Source organism: Adiantum capillus-veneris, chromosome 17 (assembly GCF_014529385.1).
Source record: "Adiantum capillus-veneris isolate H3 chromosome 17, ASM1452938v2, whole genome shotgun sequence".
In the NCBI taxonomy this organism is placed as follows: Eukaryota; Viridiplantae; Streptophyta; class Polypodiopsida; order Polypodiales; family Pteridaceae; genus Adiantum; species Adiantum capillus-veneris.
Window position 1 is genome coordinate 31713449 of NC_140947.1, and position 20038 is coordinate 31733486.

General features: G+C 46.5%; 1 protein-coding gene across 1 annotated transcript in view; it reads right to left on the bottom strand.

Moving 5' to 3' along the window:
* The window catches only part of LOC147437016 (uncharacterized), a 32999-nt gene extending 12961 nt beyond the window's left edge, over positions 1-20038 (bottom strand). Inside the window, exon 1 of the mRNA XM_086486429.1 lies at positions 19842-20038. Within this exon, the coding sequence (XP_086342555.1) occupies positions 19842-19940 (99 nt within the window). The 5' untranslated portion in view covers positions 19941-20038. The remainder of the gene's footprint in view (positions 1-19841) is intronic.

Genomic DNA, 20038 nt, shown 5'->3' on the forward strand with positions numbered 1-20038 from the left:
GCAGGCTGTCAAGAGGATTTTCCGCTACCTTAGTGGCACTTTACATCTTGGCTTGTTTTATCCCAAGGGGGGATCATTGCCGCCAGACTTACATGCTTTTTCGGACTCAGATTGGGCTGGTTGTTTTGACACGCGAGTGTCCACAAGTGGTTTTTGTTTCATGCTTGGCAGTTCATGTATATCATGGTTGAGCAAGAAGCAACCTACTGTGGCCACTTCGAGTTGTGAGGCTGAGTACAGGGCAGTCTTCACAGCTACGGTTGAGTGTGTATGGCTCAGACGCCTTATGGCTGACTTGGGTGTTGGACAGGACACTGCCAACACTATCTACACTGACAGTCAGAGCGCATTGGCAGTTGCGAGGAACCCAGTTTTTCATGCTCGCACAAAGCACATTGAGGTGCATTACCACTATGTCAGGGAGAGGCTCTCAGCAGGAGAGATCAGCTTGGCTTATGTGCCAACACAGGACAACCTTGCAGATCTTTTCACAAAGGCATTGTCTCGTGAGAAGCTTGAAGCTTTCCGCAAAGCTTTGGGCTTACTCCCCTTTGTGGACTGATCCTGTCCTCAGGGCATGGCACTTCCCTTTACTCATGTGCCAACTCTCGTTCACCGCATCACTCCAGGGGGGATTTGTTACCATATACATGTGGTAGTGATGTGTGTGAACACACTAGGACCGCCGGGGCATTTTTTCCCTCTTTAGGAGGTTTTTTCCCCCGTGCATTGTATATACGCCCATCACTCTAGGGCTATCCATCTTTCCATTGCACACTAAGGAATACACTCTCTATTGTGTGCCTTGAGCTTCCTTCGTCTTCTCCAAGCTGTGTGTGTTTCTCTGCAACCCTAATTCCAACAGACACATGTCAGCTCCCTAGGCCAGATGCCCACACGGTGTACCCAATTCCTATTAGATGGCCTTGGAGGTGGAGCAATGAGAATTAGGCTAGAGTAAATCTATACCTTGCACTTTCCTTCAAGGGTGAATCTAGGCTTATCCTGGATTCATCTAGGTATATTTTTTAGTCGTATAGCGGACATGCAGACTTCACATTGTGGAGTTTTCGTCCGAGTTACGACCAGTTGATATTGTGCTAATTCTTTCTATCTTTTGTGGTGCGTATGCCCTGTCAACTACCTCATTTGTGCTGATTTTTTCGATTTCATGCTTCTGTTAGTGCTAGGCTTCATTATGGCTGAGTCTGCCCTTGATCTCTGGAGTCATGACAGAAACTCAGTACGTTGAACTTTGTGTTGATGTATGCTCATGTGTGTGTGCGTGTGGTGTGTGTTGTGTTGGGGAGCATATGTTAGTACCTAGTTCTACACCCACTATTGGGCACTGACGACGTTAGTGGGGATGTCGTGGTATTTAGTCAATACTATGCATGATGGAGCTGATGGTTATATCGTCTTGTGGGTAACTACCATGGGTCTATACCTTGCACTTTCCTTCAAGGGTGAATCTAGGCTTATCCTGGATTCATGACGATATAACCATCAGCTCCATCATGCATAGTATTGACTAAATACCACGACATCCCCACTAACGTCGTCAGTGCCCAATAGTGGGTGTAGAACTAGGTACTAACATATGCTCCCCAACACAACACACACCACACGCACACACACGAGCATACATCAACACAAAGTTCAGCGTATTGAGTTTCTGTCATGACTCCGGAGATCAAGGACAGACTCAGCCATAATGAAGCCTAGCACTAACAGAAGCATGAAATCGAAACAATCAGCACAAATGAGGTAGTTGACAGGGCATACGCACCACAAAAGATAGAAAGAGTTTAATTAATTTAAACACTTAATAAAAGAACCAATGAGAATTAAGTCCTCTAGAAGACTATTGGACAGTCTCTCGAGGGGTCCAATGAGCATTCAGCACCCCAATGGCTTGCCTGATTCCTATTGGCCAGGAGGCAAAGGGGTCCAATGAGAGTTTAGTTGAATTATTAAATTACCTAAAGCTCTCACAAAAGGGGAAAGGGGGACATATGTCAGAAGGCTATCACTTATGCTGCTTAATTGTCATTGGCTAGCCCTAGGGAGGTCCAATGAGAGGACAGCAAGAGCAAATAGCAAGAGGGCTCGCCCAAGAGAGAGAGAGGGCTGATTTTTGCAAGGCATTATCACACACACTCTCACACGGTCTATGTGAGAAGCAAGAAAAAGACTATCTCTTCCCAAGCTTTAATGGAGAGCTCATCACCTACTCCAAGCTTGTGAGATAGAAGCCTACATCGACACACTCTTGGCATGTGGATGCAAATCCCACCAAGAGCCAAGCTCCAATGCATGCTCATCTCCTCTACCAAGCTAATTACTAAGCTCAGCTATGCTAATATGAGTGATTATGTGAGGAGATGTACATCTTTCTCATAAGTACTCCTTCTTCCTCTCAATCTACTCTCATACCCTGCTAGCTCTCACCATCTTCGAAGGTGTGTGAGGTCTTGGGTCTGAGACCGGGGATAATTGATGTTGTGTTTGCTAAGTGTTTTGCTTAGTGCATGAAGCTTTCATCTTCATTGCACTAGCTAGTCTTGAAGGAACACAAAGAATTGTATTGTACAATGTCTCTCTTGATGGGAGAAACCATAATACAAAGCCTTTTGGAGGGGGGACCGGCTCCATGTAAATCCGGTCCTCAACTATTGTCAATAGCTTAATTTCTCTCTCTTTTAAAAGTATTGTTCATGCTATCTAACTAGGTGTTATGCTTTTTGTTGCTCTGTCCACCCAAGCACTCTTGTAATTCTCATTAGGAATCTATTCTAATGAAATGCCCACTATGTTCATGCTAATTTCCGCTACACACAAGTTTTTAGGCCATTAAATGTTACAGCTTGTCCACGGACACATAGGGTTGGATATGTCACGTGACATCCCCTTCTTTTCAAAGTGAGGTACTGGTACCGAACTGTATGGAGTCGAGGGAGATCGCCAATAACATCCGGAATCCTCGAAAGGACTCTTCGCCAGCCCACTCTGATGTGTGGGTCGTGGGATACTTGAACTTCATAAAGGTCTGCAATGCTTGCTTCTTTGGGCCGCGCCGAAAGCGACACCAGATCATCGGTAGCTCCTTCAATGTTTCAACTTTGTCTATGGACGTAGGTCCAGCTTCTTCAAGAATCTCCAAGGCTGAAAATTCTTGAAACCACTTCCAACACAAAAACATGAACAAACCTATTCTATGTAAAGTGAGTGGAGAAAATCTTGTCTTCCTAAAAGACTGTGCATGCAATGTAGATGAACAAATAGATAGAGTGCCAAACTCTTAACCACACACGCGCAAACAATAAGATCGAATCTTTCTCTTCTGATCTAAATCAATCAACTATGGCAATTCACAACGGAAATGCCCATGCTTGGTGCTCATACTTTCTTGTGCTCTTTCGACAAATGAATGTGACTTCCTTGAATGCGTACTTTTCAGCTTTTCATGAATAATCCGCATACATCCGTGCTCATTCATGAGCGAAACGTGCTCAACGAACGATATGTCAGGCCTAGGAAAGGGATCACATAAAGACGCTGACTAAAATATAGGAAACGATCATGAATGAAACACTCGAACAATGCGTGCTCACTAATCATTCAAACACATAGTACTTCCTGTAAGGGTTCTTTGGACCTAAGCTCAAGAGCAAAGATCGCTTCGTCGTGTTTGATAGAATCTGCCTGGGGGGGGGGGTTTCTGTGGACCTCGACTCAAGAGCCAAGATCGATTCTTCGTGATTGATCGAATCTACAATGAGGTGTGCTTCACTAGAGAAAGTATCAACTAACACATCATCCTTGTGAACAATCACATCATCTTCATGCAAATGCTTGTGAGAAATCACATCTTGATCATCATGCAAATCATCATGCTCATCATTATCATGTAATTCACCATGCTTATCATAATCATGCAAATCCTATGTGTCTTGCTTTGAAGAAGAAGAGGCGGAAAGAGTCTCATTTTCCCAAATCTCTTGCATCTGTGCCTGAACTCGAGAAAAGAGTCGCAACATTTCTTTCATGTGGCGATCGTTCATTGCTTGTCTTGCTTTGTTCTCGCGATCAAATTCTGCTTCTCTTTCGTCGCGTTCACGTGCTATGGCTGCCATTCTTTCTACGTACTTACGATCAATTTCTGCTTTTCCTACTGCATTTCTTACTTCGCATTCTAACTTCCTTTCCATAAACATCTGGTCCAAAGCCTCCCTAGGAGTTAGTGCAATCCTTGGCGTAGATGGGGGAGGGTCGGAAAAACCTCCTGGTGGGGAAAGTCCTTCTTCGCCTCTCTCATGCTCATCACCTCCAAGCGAAGTATCCATTTCGCTTCGAGTGATGACCATCCACTGAAGTCTTGGGTTCTTGTGGGTTCTTGTGGTCTTGAGTTCTTAAGTTCACTAGGATCTAGGGTTCTTGGGTTCTTGGGGGTCTTGAGGTTCTTGAGGTTCTTGAGGTTCTTGAGGTCTTGAGGTTCTTGAGGTTCTTTAGGTTCTTCTTTCGCTTGCAATCTGTGTTAGAGAAGGATCTTCTCTTTACCCGAGGTCTTCTCTTTCCTACGGGCGCACCCTTTGGCGGCCTTGCGCTCACACCAAGGTTGCTTTTTCCCACCTCACGTCGATCGGCCGGCCGCTAAGTGCATGGTCCGCTCTCAATGAGTGAAAAGAGGCACAAGGGGAGGCTAAACAAACCCTTCTTTCTTGGGTTTCCTATCACTCTTCAAAAACACGATTAGGAATCGACACGCCCAAGAGGACTTGGGTTACGAGCGACCGCGACAAGCAAAAATAATTCTTGTGGTCCTTGTGGTTCTTTCCTTGAGTGATACAGAACACTGCCAAAGCTCAGATACCAATGTAAGGTGCAGAGGAATGAATGTTGAACTTTGCTCAAGATGAGTGCTCCGAACTGTGCTCAAGGTTCCTTTTACTTATGGAAGGGAGAGCATAGTTACATGGGACGGCGGGTCAGGGTCGGGGTCGGGAACGGGGTCGGGATGGCAAAAGTCAAGAAACGGGGACGGGGGTCGGAACGGCAAAAAAAAAAAAGAGAGTTTTTTTGGCATTTTTTGACCTACACACATGCCACACACATAGAGCATCACTTTGACCATAAATTTACACTAAATAGACCAAAGAACACGAGTCATATAGGCTGAAATGTGCTAATAAAACATCGATGATCGATGGATACAAAATGAGAAGTGCATGCCACAAGGGCTCAAGAGTCAAAAAGCCTAAAGGACTTAGGACAAGCCTGAGGCCTCAAGGATAACAAAAAGTACAAAGGGCTATGTAGTAGGTAGAGTCGTAGACTCAAGAGTCTAGACTCGAGAGTCGAGTGATCAATGATCATCAAACTCAAGAAGTGCTCGCCTGCTGAATCTCCACATCGTCGTCGTAGTCGAGGTCGTCAGCAACGTATGAGGGCTCCGGCTCGGGAGGCTCGCATTGAGGCTCGAAATCCTCCTCTAGCTCCTCCAAAAGAGTATCGGCCATAGATGGATTCTCTTGTGCCATCTCCCACTCAATGAAAGGATCTGCCTTGTGTGTGACGCTCTTGGCAAGCATGCGCAAGTTAGCCCTCACAAACACCAAATCATTGGCCCTCTGAACGCCAAGGCGATTCCTCTTCTTAGAGGCAATGTGGCTGTACACACTCCATAGTTGCTCCAAGCAACTAGTGGTACATGCTTGGCTAAGGACACGAACAGCCAAGCGCTGCAAATGTGGGCCATCTCCTCCATAGTCCTCCCACCACAAAACCGAGCCAATCTTGTTGCGATCAAGCTGTGCATCTACACATCCATAGGAGCCCTTCTTTTGCCTGTAGTTGAGTAGCTCGTCTCTAATCTTGCGCCTAATGTCACTGCTAGGCTCAAGGCGCTCCAATGCAAGCCGCCATCCTTTGCTCACCTCCTTGTCGGTCTCTTCACGCCTTCCTTGAAACTCAGGGTCAAGCACATAAGCTGCCGCATGAAGTGGAGAGTAGTATCCATTCCACCTCGACTCACACAAGCCATGAATCTCCGCATACTGAACAGGGTCAGGCACAAGCTTCTCAAGTGCCTCTATCATCCGATCCATGGCTTCGTAGACTTTGCCAATGCATGGCTGCAAGCCATCCACCACTCGAAGTAGGTGTAGAATAGGCTTGACCATGGCGTCAAGAGTCTTCACCTCCTCCCACCAAGCGGCGTCGTCGGCCCATTCTCGGCATTTCAATCCTACTGCTGATGTAGACTCCGGCATGGCCTGGAACTCATCACTGAGAAAGAGGCCCCTTAAGGCTCCGCCACATGTAGACAAGCGGCCTAGCATAAGCCAATTGAATGCAAATCTTGTCTCTAAATATTTGAGCAAAGACAAGTGGCTCCTCTTTGAGAATTCATGGCGCACTTTTTGATGGTTGAGCACAAAGGAGACAATTCGAGAGGCGTCACCAATGGTGGGTGAAATCCATGACAAGTTCCCTATGTCCTTGAGGAGGTTATTGAGGCAATGCGCCATGCAAAATGTGACATGGATGCTGGGATACATGCCCTCAATGATAGCTCCGGCTGCCCTATTTGACGCCTCTCCATCTGCAACCATACAAAGGACATTCTCCGGGCCGGTGATCTCTATGGTGCTTGTCCACTCCGCAGCAAGCATCTCGGCGGCCTTGCCACTATCGGATGCATCATGTGACTCCACAAAGTACATCTCCCCCCGAGAGTAGGCCACCACCCCGTGGATGGACCGCTTGCGGGTGTCGCTCCATCCATCTACAAGAAGAGAGACGCCATTGGTCTCCCACAAATCCTTTGTTGCTTGGGCCGCTTGCTCCACGGCAAGCTTCTCTTTGTCAAGGAGGGTGGTGCGAAGCCTCTCCGATGAAGGTGGCACATAAGAGGAGCCATATTCCCCTATTTTCGTAACCATGGTTCGAAAGTATGGAGACCTATCCACACAAAATAGAGCATGTTGCGTTAGTATGGAGAGTTGAGAAATTATAACCCATTATGAATACAAAATGGAAGATTGCAATGTGCATATGCCAAGGGAAACTCACCGCGAAGCATGGAAGGCAATGTGGTCGTGGAACCGGGCAACCGACCTATCTACCTCTTCCTTCAATTTAGGATTCCAATTTTCGTTGAGAGTGGTTTGGCGATGCGGAAGGGAAGAGGACGGTGTAGATCCATGGCTCTTGAAGGTTCGAGAGATGTCGTCAAGGTTGGCTTTCCTTTGCTCTCGCGGTGTCGCCGTGGCGGAGGGATCAACGGCAACAAAACGGCCCCTCTTGGCCGCTTCCGCAACCTCATACACCGTGAGTTTCTCAAGAAGATCCAACCTCTTCTCGGGAGCTACATGAGGGCAAAACTTCACCTCGTGACCGGGTTCATGAAGAAGATGGGCTCGCACTTTGTTTGAACCACCCGATCTCTTGTATGGACATAGCTTGCACGTCCATGGTCTTGCACCGCCACCTTTGCCACGCGAGCTAAAGTCGACTTCATCCCACCACGACCACGTTTGCACGGCGGGCCTCCTTCGAGAAGAAGCGGCTTGAGAAGTGGAGTTGGCTTGAGATGACATGATGGTGGAGAGACTCGAGAGAGTAGAGCTTAGAAGTTAGAAGGGTTAGAGGAGAGCTTGTGTGGAGAGAGAGTAAAGGAGAGCTTCAAAGTGGGTAGAAGAGGGAGAGGAGAGCTTCAAAGTTCAAACTTGAGCCTTGAGCTTGAGGGAAATGCAATGAGCTTGAGCCTTGAGCTTGAGGGAAATGGAATGAGCATTGAGCATTGAGACTATGAGTATTAAGAGGCCCAAGGGAGCCTTTTATAGCCTCCCAAGGGCCAAGGCTTAAAAAATATGGCAGTTGGGGCTGCACACAGCCGTTGCAAACGGTCAAAAACGGCCATTTTTTTGAATCCGACCCCGGCCGACCCCTGCCGTCCCCGTCTGGTCCGTCCGACCCCGGTCCGGACCCGGCCGTCCTCGGTCCGTCCCCCCTGCGACCCGCCCGTCCGGCCCGTTTTCCGTCCGTCCCTCGACGTTCCCAGCCGTTCCCGGCCCGGTTACGGCCGTTCCCCGGCCCTAGGGCCCGTCCCCCCCGTCCCCTGTAACTATGTCAGCAAGACCTTTCCCCCTTTGGTGGCGATTTCCTCCAAGCAAGGCAAGCAAGCGATCCCCCTCTTCCTGGCGTTTTTCAGCAAGGCCATCGTCGCATAGACCTCCAGCACCCTAGTGTTTTTCAGCATTAACCTCATCGCCCTTTTCCCCAGCGTTTTCAACAGCGCCATAGACTCAACAATTCAACGATAAGGCCTCAGGATTTGAGCGTTTAAGACCAGCCAAACCAGCGTTTTTGGAAGACTTCAAGGGCCCGCAAATCAGCGTTTTTTTGGGCATCAAAAGGCACTGAAAATCTGCAGCAAACCAGCGTTTTTCATGCTACAACACTTGCGTTTTTGCAGCAGCAAATTTCAGCCTCATTGGCGTTTTTGGACAGCAGAACAAGCACTCAGTTTTCAGCCCTCGAGTCGGTCTCGTCATCCACGTCGTCGACATTGACATAGCCCCTAGACTTGCATCAGTTATCATTCATCCACTTTTGTACCAGATTGTGCAATCAATAGTAGGCCACTCTCGCGAACGAGAGTGGGGCCTTCGGAGGAGGGTTTTACAACGTCTCTGGTGTCGTATTCTCTTCTCTCTCTATCTCTCAGTCTCATACACCTTCACGCAAAGTGTCCATTCACTTTTGTTGTGTCCATTGCACTCTCTCAATAAGAACAGAGGGCTCTCCCTTCCATAAGTAAAAAGGAACCTTGAGCACAGTTCGGAGCACTCATCTTGAGCAAAGTTCATCATTCATTCCGCTGCACCTTACATGTAAAAAAGCAGGTGTCAAACCATCCTCTCCTAGGCAATTGTTGGCAAAGCCCACAATACATCTATCGACTTAAGAGTCTCTCAAAGGTTGCACTAGGACAACTCACATGCGATCCGAGACTGTGCTGTACGTGTGCCCACGCAGTCTGTCTTCATGCTATCTCTCTCCGTTGATGGCATCTCTGCTGATCTAAACTAACTGGACTGACTGAACCCTGCTGTGGTGTAGCTTGTCCACGGACACATAGGGTTGGGATGTGTCACGTGACATCCCCTCCTCTTCAAAGTGAGGTATTGGTACCGAACTGTATGGCGTTGAGGGAGATCGCCAACAGCATCCAGAATCCTGGAAGGGACTCTTCGCCGGCCCACTCTGCTGTGTGGGTCATGCGATACTTGAACTTCATAAAGATCTACAACACTTGCTTCTTTGGGCCGCACCGAAAGCGACTCAAAGTCTTCTGTGGCTCCTTTGATGCTTCAACTTCGTCGAGAGACCTACTTCTTCAGTCTTCAAGAATCTCCATGGCTGAAAATTCCTGAAACCATCTCCAACACAAAACCATGAACATACCCATTCCAAGTAAAGTGAAGGAAAAAAATCTTGTCTTCTCTAAAGACTGTATATGCAATGTAGATGAACATAGAGACGGAGTGACAACCCGTTCATCAAACACATGCAAACAATGAGATCGAATCTTTTCTGTTTGATCGAAATCAATCAACTGTGGCAAATCACAATGGAAATGCCCATGCTTGGTGCTCATACTGTCATGTGCTCTTTCGGAAACTGTGTCATGCCAAGGAAGAGACATGGAATGCGACTTCCTTACATACAAACTTTTCAGCTTTTTATGAACAATCCGCATACACTCGTGCTCATCCATGAGAGAAACGTGCTCAACAGTGAACACATAATACTTCCTATGAGGGTTCTTTGGACCAAGGCTCGAAGATCGCTTCTTCTTGAATGATCGAATTGTCTTGTGGGGGTTCTTTGGACCTCGACTCGACAACCAAGATCAGTTCTTCGTGATTGATCGAATCTACAACGAGGTTAGCTTTGCTAGGAAAAGCATCCACTAACTCATCATGCTTGTGAACAATCACATCTTCATCATGCAAATCATCATGCTTGTCATTGTCATCCAAATCATCATGCAAATCATTATCCTTCAAATCATCATGCTTCTCATAATCATGCAAATCATTACCCTTCAAATCATCATGCTTCTCATAATCATGAAAATCCTGTGTGTCATGTTGTGGAGACTGAGAGACTGAGAGAATCTCCTTATCCCGAATCCTTTCAACCTTGTCCTGCATATTAGCAATGAGAGATGGAGAAGGAGCAATGTCCACTCCATGAAAGACAGTAGGAGAATCACTTTTGGCATTGAGAGTTAAAGTGTTAGCCTCAAAATCAATGAGAGCGTTAGTCTCACGAAACCATCGAATGCCCAAAATCATCACATCCTGAGAGAGGAGAAACAACAAATCTTCTAGTGAAGGCGGTCTGTTGAATTGCAAACAACACATCAAGGCACTCCTCCGTGATGAGAGCGTCCATACCGGGACGAAAGCCAGAGACCTCGATAGGAGATCTCGGACTAACTTCGAGACGGGCTCTCTCAACAAGAGAGGATCTAATCACATCATGCATACTACCTGGGTCAAACAATATGACAAAACGGTGCCCCGACGTACGACCATAACATTTAATGAGAGAATCATCAATGGGAGGGTCCTAAGAAACTTTGGGCACAATCGTGTTATCATTCATTGCATTGACAGATGTAGTAGGTGCTGTGGGGTCTTTAGATTCATTCGATTCAAGCTTAGGATATGTTCTTTTTATGTGACCCTTGATGTGACAATGAAAACACCGACCTTCCTTAGAATACGTGCTTTGTTCTTTCGAGGTGATGTATCCTCCTACAATTCCTTGTGCTACCTTTTCATCTGGAGTAAGCTTAGGTTTAGCAGTTGTGTTAGCCTCACCCTTAGATTCATTGGAAGAATTCTTTGATGAGAGGCTGTTGGAAGATTGGTTAGAAGAGTTATCATTCTTACCATTCTTACCGTTCTTACAATTCTGAGGGTTCTGAGAATTCTGAGATGTCCCTTGAGAAGACTTGTTCTCCTTAGGCTTTCCCTTGTTGTGCTTCATCTCTTAGGCGAGAGCGATTGCTACTGCCTTGTTGAGATCCGCGGAGTCAAAGACTTCAACATCAAACTTGATGTATTCGTCTAACCCAAGGAGAAAAGCCTCTTTGCGCTCATCATCCGACTTGCGTAATTGAGTGCCTAGCTGCAAAACACGGTTAGAAAAAGAGATGACTGGCATACCATGTTGCTTGAGATTACGCCAATCCTCTTTCAATTGTGCGAGGTACTGAGGTGGCATAAACCGCGCCTTGAGCTTGTCTTGGAAATCAGCCCAACTAAAAGAGAGGGGCGTGAAATCATCGGCTGCCTTTAGGTTAGCGGCTAGCTATGCCTCTTGCCATGCATGGTACCAATTGATGGCATCACCGGCAAGGTACATAGCTGTCGTCAAAACTTTGCTAATTCTTGTTTTCTTAGTTGTCGCAAAATCAGCATTAAATTGATGTAACCTAGAATGAATCACCGTAGCATCCATCTTACCATCATACTTACTGAAAGTCAACTTTTCGGTGACTGGGTTGTTGGAGTCCGCATCGTGGCTTGCACCACTAGAGGAACTCCCACGATCTTTGGGTGGTTCGGTCTTCGAGGCTAGCACTTGGGAAATAAATTCTTGATTGCGAATCTCCCTATGAGCTTCTCGCTCGGCGTCCCTTTCTGCTTTGCGTTCATTTCGTTCATTGCGCTCGCGTTCGAGAGCAAGTCGATTTTCTTCTTGTTTTGCGGCAAGTTTTGCGTTTCTTTCATCGCGCTCACGTTCCTGAGCAAGGCGATTTGCTTCTTGTCTATCCATCATGGCCATCATCTGCTTGACCATTGCCTCCATAGGGTTTGGTGCACTTGGTGGCGTAGATGGCGAAGGGGGAGGGTTGAAGAAATCATCTCCGGGTGGGGACGAGTCTTCGTCGCCTCTCTCATGCTCATCACCTGTATGCGAAGTATCCATTCCGCTTCGGGTGACGACCATGCACTATGATCTTGGGGTCTTAAGCTCGCGAGGAACTTGGGTTCTTCAGGGTCGTGAAGTTCTTGAGGTCCTTGATTCGTGAGAATCTTGGGTTCTTGAGGATCTTGAGGTTCTTGAGGTGTTCTTTCACTTGCAAATCGCGTTGGAGAAGGATCTTCTCTTCACCCGAGTTCTACTCCTTTATGCGGGCGCACCCCTTGGCGGCCTTGCGCTCACACCAAGGTTGCTTTTGTCCACCTCACGTCGATTGGCCGGCCGCTAAGTGCACGGTCCGCTCTCAATGAGTGAAAAGAGACACAAGGGGAGGCTAGACAAGCCCTTCTTTCTTGGGATTCCTGTCACTCTTCAATAAAACATAATTAGGAATCGCCACGCCCAGGTAAACTTGGGTTCGTGCGACCGCAACAAGCAAAAAAATTCTTGTGGTTCTTGTGGTTCTTTCCTTGAGTAATGCAGAACACTTCCAAAGCTCTGATACCAATGTAAGGTGCAAAGCAATGAATATTGTATTTTCTCAAGATTAGTGATCTTTATTGCTCAAGGTTCCTTTTAGTTCTTAGGGAAGGAGAGAGCCTTCCGTCTTATGGAGAGTGCTATGATCACGAACAAGTGAGTGGATATTGTGCGTGCAAGTGAATGAGACTGAGAGAAGGAGAGAGAAGAGATACGACACCCGAGAGGTTGTAAAACCCTCCTCCGAAGGCCCCACTCTCGTCGGCGAGAGTGGTCTACTTTGATTGCACAAAGGTGTACAATGCGTATGCAATGGACTGATGCAATGAAACTATGCTGATGACGACGACGGTGATGACGACAACGACTTAGGCTGAAATCTGTGATCTTCTATTGGCTGAATTTCGGGACTGTTTCAGTGGCTGAAAATGACTGTTTTGGCTGCGTTTTCTTGGGTCAAAAATGGGGGAACTTCTACAACCAATCTAGGACTGATCTTCTACTTTGCTAAAGGCTGAAAACCTGCATTTCGACTGCTGAATTTCTGATCCAAAAACGCTGGGGTAGATGATCCCAAAAACGCTGAGATGGCTGAAGTAATGCTGGCGTTTTTGGCTGAAATCGCTATGTATCTGCTGAGGTTGAAAATGCTAATGATCTGCAAGAGTTTGTTGACGTTGCTGAGCCAAAAACGCTGCATTGGCTGAAGTGGCTAAGGGAAAAACGCTAATGATGGGGCTGAATTGTCTCAGTCCAAAAACGCTGGATCTTACTGCTCTGCTAGCGACCAAAACGCTGATGGCTTGGGCTGCTGTAGATGGGTAAAAACGCCAGGGAATGGGTCTTGTAGGCGAGGCTGCTATGAAGAAAAACGCAAAGGGAAGTCAATGGATGGTGATGGTAATCTGCTGGGGGTGCTGAGGGGGGGGGGGGTGCTGCTGAGAAGTTGCATGTTGAGCGGGAAGGTCCTGCTGCCTCTTCTGCCAGAAAGTGCTAACTTGGGTTTGCTTATATATTAACTTAGCAAAATTGCCCTACCTACTTTTGTTGGAAAGTCACTTAAAAATAATAAGTGAAAATAACCAAAAATAGGAAAATAGGCTAAATGCACTGGAAAATTCCCCTGACTGAATCTGTTGGATTCTGAAGGGAATACTGATGATCATGCTGTGTGCAACCGGAGGATATGCATCTACACTCAGTGATTGGGCATGCACGGTCTACGAATAGACTCACAAAAGTGCCAGATCACTGCTAATCTAAACTGACTGGACTGACTGAACCCTGCTGTGGTGTAGCTTGTCCACGGACACATAGGGTTGGCATGTGTCACATGACACTAGCCGTCCAGATCCTCTCAGCCTCATCGGCCAAGCTAACAATACCATCTCAAGAATCCAGAGCTACTCGCCGACCAATCGAGTCGGCTCCTCCAACACCAAGACAACAACTTGATGAGACAGTAGTGCCCACTAGAATCCTTACAAAGCCTCCATGCTCTTGTACACATCCCCAAAATGGAATTAATCAATCCATGAGAGATTAATCCCTCTTTGCCGGCAATCCACCTGTCATGTGCACATCTAGTCCTATGTGCATGTGGAAGAGCTGTAGCTCTTGCTTCTAGGGCGTAGGTCAGCCTAGGAAGTGTTCTGGCACCCTTGTACGCAGGACATGCATGTCCAAACACTTTAGAGTAGCTGCATACCCTCTGATTGCACAAAGGCACAAACCCGTGTCTACTAGGTCTAGGCATTAGGGAGTGTTCCCATTAGTACCAACCCTAGGTAAAACCGCATACGAAGCACCTCTTATTAGTGTGTTAGCAACTTATTAATAAGTCATGTTAGCATTATTTTCCAAGGTCATTGGGGCTAAATAAGTGAATGCTCGACCCAACACTAAACTCCTATATACGCGATCTTATTGGTCACCTCTCAAAGCAAGCAAGGACCTGCAGTAGCATGACAAAAGTACCCGCAGCATCAGCATTCTCCAACTCCAGCCCATTGCCAGCGTTTTCAAGCATCAGCATCAGCGTTTCCGGCCTTCAGTCTCCAGCGTTTTTCAGCACCAAGTATAAGCGTTTCTCAGCTTCAGCCATCAGTGTCTCTCTCTCTCTCTCTCTCTCTCTCTCTCTCTCTCTCTCTCTCTCTCTCTCTCTCGTCTAGTGCACAACTCTTATGAAATAAAAGGAAGTCTTTCAATCATTAAAAGGAACCTTGAGTACGCACTGAGCCTTCATCCTGAGTACACACCATAAATCAGTTCCGTTGCACATAGCATTGGTATCAAAGCTCTATGGTAGTGTTCGGTATCATCATTCAAGAAAAGAACCTAAAGAATCTCTCTCAGAGGTTTTACCAAAGAATCTTCGTGCCCCGACCCCGGACTTACCAGCCACTCGGATCCACGACTTATTAGCCACTCCCGATCCTGGACTTATTACTAATTAGCCACTCTCAATCCCGGACTTAATAGCCACTCTCACCCTTAGTCCATCGCGCATCGGGCGCGCTCCCCTCTTTGTCGCTCTGTCTTAAGGGCAATTAAGCCATAAAGAACCATTGTGAAAAAAATGCTTGTAGAGATGTAAGCCAAGACCACTTGGGCGTGTCAATCTCGCTAATATGTGTTTTTGAGGAGTGTCAGGTAACCCAGACTAGAAGGGCTTGTCCACGTTCCTCTTTTCCACTCATTAGGAGCGGACCTTGCACATTGCGGCAGGCCAATCGATGTTAGGTGGGAAAAAGCTACCTTGGCGTGAGTGCAAGGCCGCCAAGGGGTGCACCCGTTGGAAGGAGCTGAGCTTGGATAAGAGAAAAGCCTTCTTAAACGCAAATTACAAGGTGGAGCCAAAGCTAGCATACCAAAATGTCTAACAACTGCCAAGCATCCCTGAGCCATATCTGTAAATCCTGCTCTCACTTAGGTGGTGCTCTTGTAGCATCAAAATATCTATGCTACCACCAATGAGGCATCTCTAAAACTCCTACCAAAGTCGTCCTCAATACCTCAAATATTGCAAGCCTCCCAAACCCTATACATTCCATGAGATGGTCCTCATGACTGACTCGAGAAGAGAGTAGCTAACTCAATTGTGCGGCGCGCCTTCGCAACACGCTTGGATGGGAGTAGTCCGCGTCCAAATGACTGCAAATATAGCCCCCTACAGGTCCACGAGCATCCTAACCGAGTTCCAATGCCTACAGGCCATTGTCAAAACATCATTTTCCTCCATGTGATCCTCATGTATGCATACATAACTAGGAGCCTGTAAGAGGTTTGCCACAATCCAAATCACTAAGTGGCGAACCCCATAGCATCCACTCTCCCAATGACGAAGAAGTGCGCTAACACCCAGAAGCGAGCCAGTATGTTTGTCACGTCTAAGTCTCCCATATGGCAAGAGAACTCCATTGCTTGCATAGACAAACAATAATAATACTAATAATACCTAGATATATCCAAGATAAGCCCAGATTCACCCTTAAGGGAACGTGCAAGATATAGACCCATGGTAATCACCCGCAAGATGATATAACCATCAGCTCCATCATGCATCGTAAGATCCATGGGTCCACTCCCTATCGCTTGGTCGCAAAATGGAAAGGAGAAGGCCACCGATGAGTATTCTCCAGGAGGGGCCAGTCTTGTCTGCTCCTGCAAGTCTCCATGGTCCACTCTCTATCGTTGGGAGTGCAGAACGGAAAGGAGAAGGCCACCAATGAGTATTCTCCAATAGGGTCCAATCTTGTCTACTCCTGCAATCAAGGCTTGGGGGGGGGGGGGGGGGGGGGGGGGGGGGGGACAGAGGACAGATGGCGTGGCAGCAAGCTGTACGGACAGGCCGGGAATTTGCATTGACATACTCACGTGGCAAACAGTATGGCGGGTTTCCGCGTTATGCGTTGACAACAACTGACGTGGCCAGGTTCAAACAATACCAAAACAGGAAAATCACCAATCATCATGAAACTAGTATCAAAACGAGAGAAACATCTCAACTCAGCACCAAAACAGGTTCAAAACACATACCATCCATTTCAAATAAATTTCAAACAGGATCACCAAACAACTTCTCAAACAGATTTGAAACTTGAAAAGCAATCTCGACATCAATCGAGTCGACTGACTTTCCATCCTCAAACCTACACCAAAAATAAGGGTTAGGTTCCTTCCATAAGGTCGTAGCCGACCACAGCATGGTCCATTAGCTCTTGGCCAGACATTGTTCCTCTGGCGGCAGTGGTAGTCCCAAGACATAGCAATCACACTGGACCTCCAAGGTTATCAACAAGAGACACCTACTAAGAGATGTCAAGAAATTTCGGTTTGTAATCTGCTAGGGTTTCCATGGCAAGCATTTCAAGATACCCCACTCAGCCAGAAGTTGCACTCCGAAGGAAGATATCAAAAACCATATAACTTCGGGGAAAATTTTTCTTGAAAGCTTGCCAAGTCCTTGGAGTGTGCGGATTGGTAGCTATAGACTTCCACCCCTGCATGGCACTGCGTCTGAGAAAAACAACAGCTCGAAACAGATCCTTCTCTTGCAAGTGATCTTTATGGCTTATGCCCTGTAAGACATGAGTGGTGAAGACAGGAGCACGTCCGGTGCACGATGAAGTAAGGGTGGGAGTGGCTAATAAGTCCGGGGTCGGGACCCGAAGATTTGCTATGTCTGCTCTTTTGTAGGACCGGTATGCTTTCTGAAAAGCACATGCCTAATGCTCTGATACCATTGTCACAAAACGGCACCACGTGCCAATAGAAAAGAACAGACTGAACAGACTTTTAGCACTTCAATAACAATTGAACTTTGAGAGAGAGAGACAGAGAGAGAGACCACGCAACACGGGAGTGGCGGAATTCCATCCCGGAGAGTATTGGTCCCAAACCTTGGCGCCCCTTTCGATATTTCTTTATATTGCATCAACATAGTACAGGCCGGTACTCTAGACGCTGCACCTTCTCCAGGAAGCATGCCAGAGAATGAGCCCATGGCCTCATATTTAAAGGCCCTAGCTGCCAAAAGCAGTTTACATGAAAAGCCTTCAAACTCAAAAGCATCTAGTCCAAAAGCTACCAACGTAAATCACAGAAATCCGTACAACTGCCGCTTCAACAGTCAACGCAAAACGTGGAAATCCGTACAGTCCGCCACGTCATCAGTCATCGAAAATCCGGAGCGTCCGTACAGCTGCCACGTCATCAGTTTTTGCGCAAGTCTTGGTGTGTGTGTGTGTGCATCTTGCTTTATTTTAATTCCTTTATGTCCCTGGGGCCTCATCGGACAGGGTCCCCATAAGTTGGTAGGACTTGTTCTTCTGTTACTTATTCTTCTTAGGGCTTAGGACCCTCGGCCGGGATCTGCAAGTTAGCTCCATTCTTCACGGCTTTGACACGTCAGCAATTTGTGGCAAGGCCACCCATGGATGAGGGTGGCGCGCTGGGCGGAGTTAAGAAGAGAAGGTTTCTTTTCCTCTTCCTTTTTCTCTATTTCTTTTTTCTTTTTTTTGAGAGGGTGTGTGTGTGTGTGTGTGTGTGTTAGCGAGCGAGCGAGAACACTCTATCCAATCTTTGGATGCTTTCCCTGTAAAGCGACTTGAGGACAAGGGGCACGTTGAGTGTTGCTGGGAAGAGGAGGTTGGGGGCCGGGGGGGGGGGGGGGGGGGAGGAGATCTTCAACGAACGAGAACACCTCTATCCGATCTTTGGATGGTTTCCCAGTGAAATAATGCTCTCAAAATCATCACCTTTATCATGCATAGCCTAGCCATCAGCTATGGCATCCCTACTCACATCATCAGTGCCCAAGAGTAGGAGCAGGTTTGTAAAGAGTTCATTCATGATTTGAACCTACTCTATGAAACAAACGGATTGAGTTACTATCACCCTCCATGGGTGATGGGCATACTCCGCCATGAAAAAGGGTAGCATTTGTCAAGAAAGAGTAAAAATACTAAAAGCACTAAAGCTAAACTCTTTCACTGATCAAAAGGATGACACCAAGCAAACTTAGTGTAGCTTTGGACTCATTTGCAAATCAGTGAGATGGTCCAATAGGTAGCTGACAAGGATTGTAAAGTGGAGAAGAAGCAAGCTAAAGTCAAATAGAAGAAGTGAAAGGCAAATTCAAAGACTGAGTGACAATCACAGGGATGGGTCCTTCCAAATCACAAGAGGCTGTTCGTTCCAAAGGAATAAACGGCAAAGCACTTCATATAGTTTAAGGAGCAAAGGAAGTCGCCTCATTTGAGGAGACACATTTTGGAAAAGGCTAGTGATCATTCCTAAAGAAATCCAAAGCAACCTACTCTCGCCATATAGCGTCAGGAACAATCTTTTCAAGTTGTAATCCTCTATTTTCAAATAAGCCACTATAGCAAGAGGACGAGAGCAGAACTACAGGCATCACTTTGAAGCTTAAACAAAAGTACCATGGAATCACGATTGGGTGACATCTCAATAGGGAAGGGAGCTGAAAAATGAGTATGTATGAAAAGACGTTTTGTCGAGGGTTTCATACACACTCACCTGTGATTGCATTGCCCTCCTTAATTATATGTTAAGTCTCCTAGGAAGAAGGGGCCCATCAATTCAAAGCTTAAACAAAAGTACCCCGTAATCACAAATGGGTGAAATCTGACTAGGCAAGGAGAGCCAAAAAATGAGTATGTAGGAAAAGGAAGTTTTGTTGAGGGTTTCCACACTCACCTATCATTGCATTGCCCTCCTTGCGTGTACGTTAACAGTTTTTCCCTACGAGATTTTACTATCACATGGTGTATATATCTCACATGGCCATTCAATAACGGCCATGTCTCTACATGTGATGAATACTGCATCCTAGGGAGTCTCCTAGGAAGAAGGGGTGCCCAAAAGTCCCAACTTTACTTATTTACTCCTCTATCCTCCATTCACTTATAAAATGGCCCTCTACTATACCACATTTTGCACTAGAAGCATAAGCAACACTGCAGTCGCATTCATTATAGAGTATATCAAGCTATTGTGCATTGTGTATGGACAAACTCTTGATTAAATTTTTTTGTCTTGTTAATGGTCATCGATGTGTAGTTAAGCCTTTACTAAATGGTTACAGTCATTTCTTTCTATAGCATTTCAACTTTCAACTTGCTTCTTTCGTTCGAGAAAGGTGCATTTGAGTCCAGATGAGGGTAAATATTCAATAGATTTTTTTAAGCAGAACCACTCAGAAATTTCCGTGAATCTGCAGTCTGATTCCTGGTGCCACCTCAGAAATGTACCAAAGCTAAATCGTAACACTCATAGCAATCTTTTACAACAGTATTTTTAAAAGGACACGTGACATAATCACTCGTCCATACCTCAGCAGTGATAAGCACTGCATAGTACACATCATGGACAAGGGAATCTCTATCAAAGTGTTCTTTTCCTGTTCGAGCTTTGTTCAAGAAGTCTTGCATGCTCTGCTGAAACTTTCCCTTCTCGAAATCACCATATTTGAGGGACTCATCACATATGGAATGCCCAAACGCAGTGACAAAACCGGCACCACGTGCCA